This window comes from Varanus komodoensis, unplaced genomic scaffold (assembly GCF_004798865.1).
Source record: "Varanus komodoensis strain SLA01 unplaced genomic scaffold, ASM479886v1 scaffold1, whole genome shotgun sequence".
Lineage (NCBI taxonomy): Eukaryota > Metazoa > Chordata > Lepidosauria > Squamata > Varanidae > Varanus > Varanus komodoensis.
In genome coordinates, this window is record NW_025335268.1 from 104,968,388 (window position 1) to 104,976,675 (window position 8,288).

The following is an 8,288-nucleotide window of genomic DNA, read 5'->3' on the forward strand; positions in this document are numbered from 1 at the left end:
TTATGTATAGAGAGACTTTTGAATTCGGAACATAAAACTTTAGATTATACAATTATGTAAATTAAATGAATTGCCATAAAGCTTCTTAAGTTTGCAGAAACTCAGTCACAGGCATTTCCTATTATTCTTTTAATAAGCATTGCTGTGATTTAGTTCTAGACTCTGTGAATCCTTTTGGAGTTCTCTTAGTTTTCTTAAAGACTACTAAAGACCCTTGAAGGATCAGCAGAAGAATGTGAGGGAGAGAACTTAAAATTCAAGGCCAGCTTATAAAAGGAGTTGCACATTAGGAAAATGGGTTTGGTTCAATTGCCAAGATTTCAAAGGGCTTGTCCTGAGATCACCTTTCCCCTACTTCTGGATTATAGTGGTAAAACAGTGAACAAGGCTGTGAAGTAGAAACTGAAAGACACATCACACGCTCTTGGCTGAACATGACCTGCCATTTGAATTGCAAGAATCACCATGGAGATCACCTTAACTGTTTGGGTTGCAGATGCCAGGCATGCTGAATTGGCATGGCTGGCACACAGCTAACCCTCGGTTTGGAAAGAGTCTGAACAAGTACCACAACTCAACCATTGCACACCTGCCACTGCCATCTCCTTTATGCTTTCAGTTGCAGTAATATTTTTCACATCATTGCCATGCTTCCATTTTCCTCTGTTTAAAACAATTATTTATCCAAAAGCAATTAACTTTCCTTGAGTTATGTAATGAACTTTCAGATTTGTGAATGGCCTTCTGTTGTGGTTAGTATGTCAGGGCATTCAAAACAATGTGTCTTTGTATCTAATAGCTATTCCAGTTGTCAGTTTTGCATAGGGGAAAACCCAAAGGTCGTAATGTTGCATTGAAATCCAGCTATATTTTATAATAAGCATGAACATCTGGGGAACATTTACATTTGCTTTTTTCTCTCTTACAGCCATATGATGTCAATTTGCAAGTCACATCTGTATTGTCCAAGCTCTCCTTGTTTCCCCATCCACACATCCATGAATACCTTCTGGATCCCTATGTAAATCTGGCTTCTGGCTGCCGATCTCTTTTTTCAGTCATTGTCAGAGTGAGTAAAAAAAGAGCATGATAATTAGACAACGCCACAAAATATAGAACTGTGCATATTGTTACTGCACAACAAATAAATGCCAGGCTACTTGCTTCTACTTTCTTGTGGGCCATCTTTTCTTTAAAGCATCTCTTCATCCACTAGATATGACAGGTACTAGTCAGATGCTGTCCTGTAGCACACAGTATGCAAGAAGACTGATACAATAGATAGTAAATTCACAGTACAGTCCTACACATGTTGATTCACAAGTACGTCCCATTGAGATCAATGAGGCTTACTCAAAGGTGAATGAGTACAGGATTGCAGCCAGAGTCTTCATATTATGCTACATTTCTCTGCACAGTTGCAGATACTCTAGAAAAAATAGCATTTATAAACCTTGATGTAGGAAATGGCATATACATTGAAATACTTGTAGGGTAACACATCTGTGTTAACTCCAGCAAGTTTACAGCTTGGCTGTGCTCAGATGGCACACTAAGCTATGGCTTAGCATAACACGAACAAGCCTAGCTTCCTTTCTGGCTTGCGGCAGACTGCTCTTCCCTTTTCTTTTTCCTGAATGGCAGTGAGTATAACTTCAGCAGCTTTTACTTTAAATTTTGTTTGAATGCAGTTTCTGTTTTACATTGTCCAGATTGGGATCATAGTTTATCACTGATTGTGACCAGTTTCAGTAAGCCAGCTTCATTATCCCTGGTTTGAAGTTGGTTGCTTGTTCAGCGACTGATCATAGTGATAAGCCATCAGTTCAGACAATGTGACAAGCTGCATTTAAGGGAAACTGAAGGTAAAGGTGTCTGCAATTCTCCTGGCTGCACAGCAGGAGGAAAGGGGGCAGGTGAATTATGCAAAATGAAAACTCATTTATTGCTAAGCTATAACTTAGGAGAAATGTCTGAGTGTGGTATGTGGTCACTGAGTGGCTGCTGTACATCTCCAGTTAGAAAAAATGTAACATATTAAGTAATCATAAGACTTTCTGACAGTATTAGATGGTGAACTGGGAGCTAGTAACACTGAATAGTGATCAGTACCCTTGCTTTTACTATCCGGCTTTTTTTTATTTCATTTAGTGCTATTATGTATACCATGCAGGTTGTTGGGGATCTCATGGTGAGGATTCAGCGCATACCTGATTTCACTCCCAAACTTCTACTAGTCAGAAAACGTCTCCTTGGCCTGGAACCTGAAGGGCCCATGTAAGTCTATTATGTACCAGTCCATTACAGATGTTACCAAGAGACAGTGTGTGTCTGTTTGTTAATTCCTCATCTTTTTTTCACAGTGTTGACCACATGACATTACTAGAAGGTGTGATTGTATTAGAAGAGTTTTGTAAAGAGCTGGCTGCAATCGCCTTTGTGAAATACCATGCCTCATCCACACCATAAACAGCTAATTTGACTGTCCAAACTGCAAGATTTTCTCCTGTTTCGATCAGAAGGACTGCTAACTCATCCCAGGCAAGAAAGGAAAAAGCATTGGCATACATTTGAAGGACTCATAATGGGACAAATTCAAATTGTAGTGTTGGTTTCTCATTTGTTGGCAGTCTCCATATGGAAATGGAAAATGGGTTTTTTACCCACAATCTATTAAAGGGATATTGGCAGAGCAGAATAAGCTCAAAGAGCTACACATGTCAGGACCTTAGTTAAATTCCCTTGTTTTAATGACCTTCTAGGAAGGAGGAACTTTTATATACTTTAGGTTTCATAGGCTTTTTAAAAAGTTGTTTGTCTCATAGCTGAGGTTTTATCCCTTTAAATAAAACCATCCAGTGATTAAGGCATTCTAAAGTATTTAATACCATGTAGAAAAGAAAGAGGCTGCAGATGCACCCACAGCTTAAAATGGTATCAGTTTCTTTGTATATATTTAATGTTGTCTGAGTCCTTTATCATTATCAGTTCCATTTTATCAGATGCACTAGAACAAATGGTGACAACATATACTCAAGTGCTGGCTTTCTTTGAATTCTTGCTTATCTTGTTATACTGCATAATTTTATTGGCCTTCCATTTTGAATTGAAGCCCTAGATTATTTATCCAAATATCCATTTATAAGAATATTAGAGTTTTAAAGATTTTTCTATGATCAATTGGCCGAAGAGAATCTTGTGCCTTGATGATTAGCAGTATCAGTGTTTTGTGCTTTTAAATACATTATTGCTTAGCTCATTTGAATGGCTATAGCATCCAGGCCAGAGGATAGCTGATACAGCTTTTTGCGGATGCCATTTTTAATAGTCTGTATGGATTTAAATTCTTTGCAGGCTGTTGCATGCCATTGGTTGCAAGCTTGCAGTCTTATTGTTTGCAACAGGTATCCCTTATAAGCCAAGAAGAAAACAAGATCCCTTTATTTTGCTGTTGTCAGCCATGAAGTAGATTAGCATGCCAGACAATCTAGGGTAGATGTAAGGTGAGGAGACAGCTGTCTCTCCCTTTCTTTCCCTTACTCATCTCTGCCAGTTCCTCAGAGTCTGAAAGCTCCAATTAAGTATGCCATCTATCCTGAGTTGCATCTATTATCTGTATATTCTTTTTGCACACAGTAGGAAAAAGGAAGGACACATAAGTTCACATAGTAGGAAAAAGCCCCCTTCATACCAGTTTGCCACTATTAGCAAAACACTATGGAAGCAAAACTCCACAGAATTCAGCTTCTAAATATATTTGTTATTTATCTCATTCGTGGGCATTTAGTGTAATTGTACAATCCTTTCTTAACTTTTTATACACTTGCAATGTACTTCCAGTTTATTCGTTGAATTTTGCACCAGCAATTTGCACTTGGTTTGTATTATAACAAAGTGAAAAACATTTGCATACTTGCTGTGCTCAGATTCTGTGGAAACATGCTAAACATGAAGGCAGTGTTTTGGAAAATAGGACAGTGTGATCTGAGATAGCTTACATATGTAGGCCTGCATTGGGAAGATTCAAGCAATGTTAATGGCTATGGAGCAAAATATAAGGCTGCCTTTATTACAAGGAAAGGCATGGCTTTCTTACAGCCTGACTGCAGAATCCTGGAATCATCTGAAACCTGATAATCAAAATGCCATCCCCTGTAATAGAAAATTACACAGTTACTGAATTTAGTTCGCAAATAAACTGACAAAAATAAGTTTAACAGACGCCTGGCATCTTCTTTCCAGCATCAGACAGATATTAAGAAAGAAGAAAATTATACATCTTTTTGGAATCAGGCCATTACATAAGCTTTTTTAGATGTTAAGAAATGCAGGTAGCATAGGTTGTATAATCAGATAAATAAATTGTGCATTATATACACATGTGTTCATCTAGGTCTCTTCAGTGCAATGGAACTTGAGCAAATCAACCACATGCTTAAATTCAGAGTAAAATTCTTAAGACTTAGGCACATAGACAAATTAAATGCTTGAGTTCGATATGCATTCTTGATTTTGAAACAGAATGAAATATACAGCCAGTGTATTCTCCCCAAAAATAATCCTTTCAGAGTCCCATAGGAGACTAATATTTCTCCAACAGTACCTTGAAATAGATTGCAGCCTTACATTTTGCTATTCAAAGTATAGAGAGATTTATCTCCTAAGCGATCTATAATTTATTAGAACCTCCTAATTCAATGGTAAAGTTATTCAAACTTAGGTTGGATTGAATTTTAACATTTAGGAGGGGTAATTGTAAGGAACATATATGTTATTTCAAGCAGAATACCTTAACATTAGGATTCTGTTTGCTTTTAAAAACACCCAAAATCCAAGCCTGACTGCATATCCCAGTATGTCAAAGAAGTCCTTTAAATGTTCTTATGTTCAAGAACTTGCTCAGCTTGCCAGTAAACCTGTGATGTCATTTCAAGACGCCAGCTTTGTTCTATGTTTTTATGACACAGAAATCTTTGTCACAGAAATCACATAGTATGTGTCAAAAAGCTAGAAAAAGATTTAAACATTTTTCTTGGCATGAGAATTGTTTTTATAAACTCATAAATAATAGCAGCAGCCTTTTACTTTTGTAAGGATTGAATTTTGCCTCCAAAATGGAACTTGCATAATTTTATATCCTTTCATTTTTCATGCACTTTTTGTTTTAAAGGCTACTTGGGTCCTTGGTGGAATTGTTTGAGTTAATTGATTCCATGCATGTCATAATCACCCCCATTCTGACTTGCGTGTGCCTGTGTGTGTGTGCATGGATGGATGGATCTTATTTATTACCCTTCAGTAAACATAGAACATACAATCTGTTCTCCAGAATTATTGAATGACCACCAGTTGTAAAAATGGTAGTGGGTACTTGGTAGCATTACAGATGCAACAAACAGTGTTTATATATGTGAGTGGATGAGGAAAGCTGGAATTGTTTGATTCCAGGACATCGACCCAACTTTAATTTTTACCCTAATGCACATTTATGTAAATAAAGGCACCTTTTCAACTTTCTACTATCTGTTATATCAGTTTAGTTTCTGATGTTGGGACTGTTGTAATAATGACATGAGACATAAAGTAGAATAGCCAATTCTCATTATTTTTCTGCTTTGTTTTAGCAGTAATTGTCATATCTAGTATTCTGATCTTCTCTCTGTAGCATTCTGATATTATAATGTATTCCTCAGTGCAATATCAAAGCTGTGATACAAAGCACAGCTTCAGCCTGGTTGTACATTGCCTGTTTACATGTGTGTATTTGTATACTAATGGACTGAAACCCAGCACTTGCTTGCAGTATTGCCAGGGCAAAGATCCTAACACTAGATCCTACAGGGCACAGTAATCGTGGTATTCCTTTCTATGACAGCTTCTCCCCATGAGTTGCTAGTTGCAACAGAGCTTTGTCTCATAAAATGACATCCTCATTTAACTGGACCAGAGAAAGACTGAAATCCAGTGCAAAAGCTACACATTCAGTATTCTCTATTATATGAACAATTAAGATTAACATCTCTTACTAAACACAGCTGCATAACTAAGATCAATAATCTCTGTGCCCAGTTATCTAGTGCTACAAGGTCTTTCTTGCTATATAGATTTTGTTTTTCCCCCTTGCCTTGTTTACATTAAACAGATGATGTTCAGCGGATCTGTCCTACTGAGCTTTGTGTAGTTGCTGACAATGTATGCCAAGGTGTAATAGACCCCCCATGAGGAATGGATGGAATAGCCATATCAAGAACTTGTGTCAACAGATTCAGTTCAGACATTTCTGTGGTTGAAAAGCACGCACGAAGGATTAAAAGGGATATTCTTAAAAATAAATTAATATAATTTAAATGAAGTGACTGCTTATCTTTGCAGATGTCTGTGCCTTTTAAAGAGAACTTCAGTTGTTTGACAATATAGAAATAAAATAATGATAATGTCAGTAATCCAAGCAGATGGACAAAGTAATTTCCATCTATGTAGAAGCTTTGCCTCATCACATTCCCAGCCAAAGGTCCTCAGGGTTAGCATTGTTTGGTGACCCATCCGCAACAAATAAATACAATAGGGTGTTTAAAGAGAGCACAATAAGGTGTTGAGGGAAAGCAAATTACTGTTAAATGATCCTGGACCTGCTCCAAAACTTGTTATTGTGTGCCTGTTGGGCATCAGGGATACGTGGAGTCAGCCAGCCAATGAGTGTCTCACTCATTTAAAGCATGAGTAACAAAGCTCTCCTGTATTTTAGGAAGCTGCAGCAGCTGTACACATCTTCATAGAATGTTGGAGAATGGATGCTTAAACTGAATGTTGGAGAATGAATACTTAAATCAATAAGGCAAAATGTAAAAAAATCTGCTATCATTAAATCAGACTAAATGTGTGCCTCGTTATATATCTGTCATTAAAGTGTTTTCCAGATAACTGCAGCATGCATGGTGATACTGACATTTGCCAGTGTGTTGGGTTTTGTAACAGTAACTTAGTATGTCATCACACATAGTTCTTTTACAGTATCACTTCATTTAAAAAGTCTTTGCGGAATCAGACAATTCTTGTGAAGCAGATCAGTGCTGTATTCTAAGGAACCCAGGCTTAACAACAATTGAATTTGGATGTTCTTCTGAAGTATCAGAGCACTTACTGCTTAACTGTATTCTGTGCAGCAGTGGTACGCAGCTGTTTTACCCTTGAAGGTTACATTCCCGTGAGCTAATTATCAGGCAGTACATGGGCAGGCCTAGAACGGAGGGGTGAGGCCAAGGTCCTCCTGTCCCCTCTGTTCTACACATAGCCAACCATACTACATTGCCTCTCTCCCACTACCCTAAAATTGAACTCTTCCCCCTTCTGAATCCACAGAAGAAAACTCCTCAACCCAGAAACTATAGTTGTTGTTTGGTCATGCCCGACCCATCATGACCCCATGGCCAACATTCCCCTAGGCTCTCCTGTCCTCCTCCATCCCCCAGAGTCCACCTAAACTCACACTGACTGCTTCAGTGACTCTTATCTAACCACCTCATCCTCTGCTGTCCCCTTCTTCTTTTGCCGTCAATTGTACCCAGCATCAGGGTCTTCTCCAGTGAGTTGTTCCTTCTCATTAGGTGGCCAAGTATTTGAGTTTCATCTTCAGTATCTGGCCTTCTAAAGAGCAGTCAGGGTTGATCTCCTCTAGGACTGACTGGTTTGATCTCCCCAGAACTATTAAGCTTATTCTAATTTTATTGTCATTTTTTCACATATTATTTTTTCTGAATTTTTAAATAGTGGTTACAAGTTGAACCATGCCACTAGGGAAGGAGCAGAAACTGATGTGCCATGTTCCAAACAACTCCAGTGCTGGAGAGTCAAACTTAACAGCACTTCATTTTACACCTATCTTCTATAGTTTGAGTGTCCCATGCCTGTAAGGTATACTTATTTCTTTTCCTTTACAATTTATTTTTCTAGTAGTTATAATTTTTCCTCAATGACTTTAATGTGTTAGCATGTTAAATGTGGACTATGAAATGAGTACATGGCTCCTACTGCCTTAAGTGCTATATAGGTTAAGTCAGAAAAAAGTTTTCAACAGCCATGCTTTCCAGGATAAGCTAGAATATGTAAGACTTCAATTACATTTTCAATTACTTAGCTGTGAGCCGTTTGAAGATTGAAGTGTTTGAGTCATGGAACCTTCTCCTGTTTGGCCTTTTATGCTGTTTTACACTTTCATTAGGTGTTTTATGGCCAATGAATTTTAACATGTGGCTTATCCCCACCTCTGGTTATAAACTGCCCTGAAAACT

General features: G+C 37.8%; 1 protein-coding gene across 2 annotated transcripts in view; it reads left to right on the top strand.

Moving 5' to 3' along the window:
• The window catches only part of FHIP2A (FHF complex subunit HOOK interacting protein 2A), a 45,073-nt gene extending 38,152 nt beyond the window's left edge, over positions 1-6,921 (top strand). For both annotated transcript variants that reach the window (XM_044439524.1, XM_044439535.1), the window contains 3 exons: positions 929-1,069; positions 2,174-2,277; positions 2,364-6,921. In XM_044439524.1, the coding sequence (XP_044295459.1) occupies positions 929-1,069; positions 2,174-2,277; positions 2,364-2,469 (351 nt within the window). In that variant the 3' untranslated portion in view covers positions 2,470-6,921. The remainder of the gene's footprint in view (positions 1-928; positions 1,070-2,173; positions 2,278-2,363) is intronic.
• Positions 6,922-8,288: the final 1,367 nt, after the last annotated feature.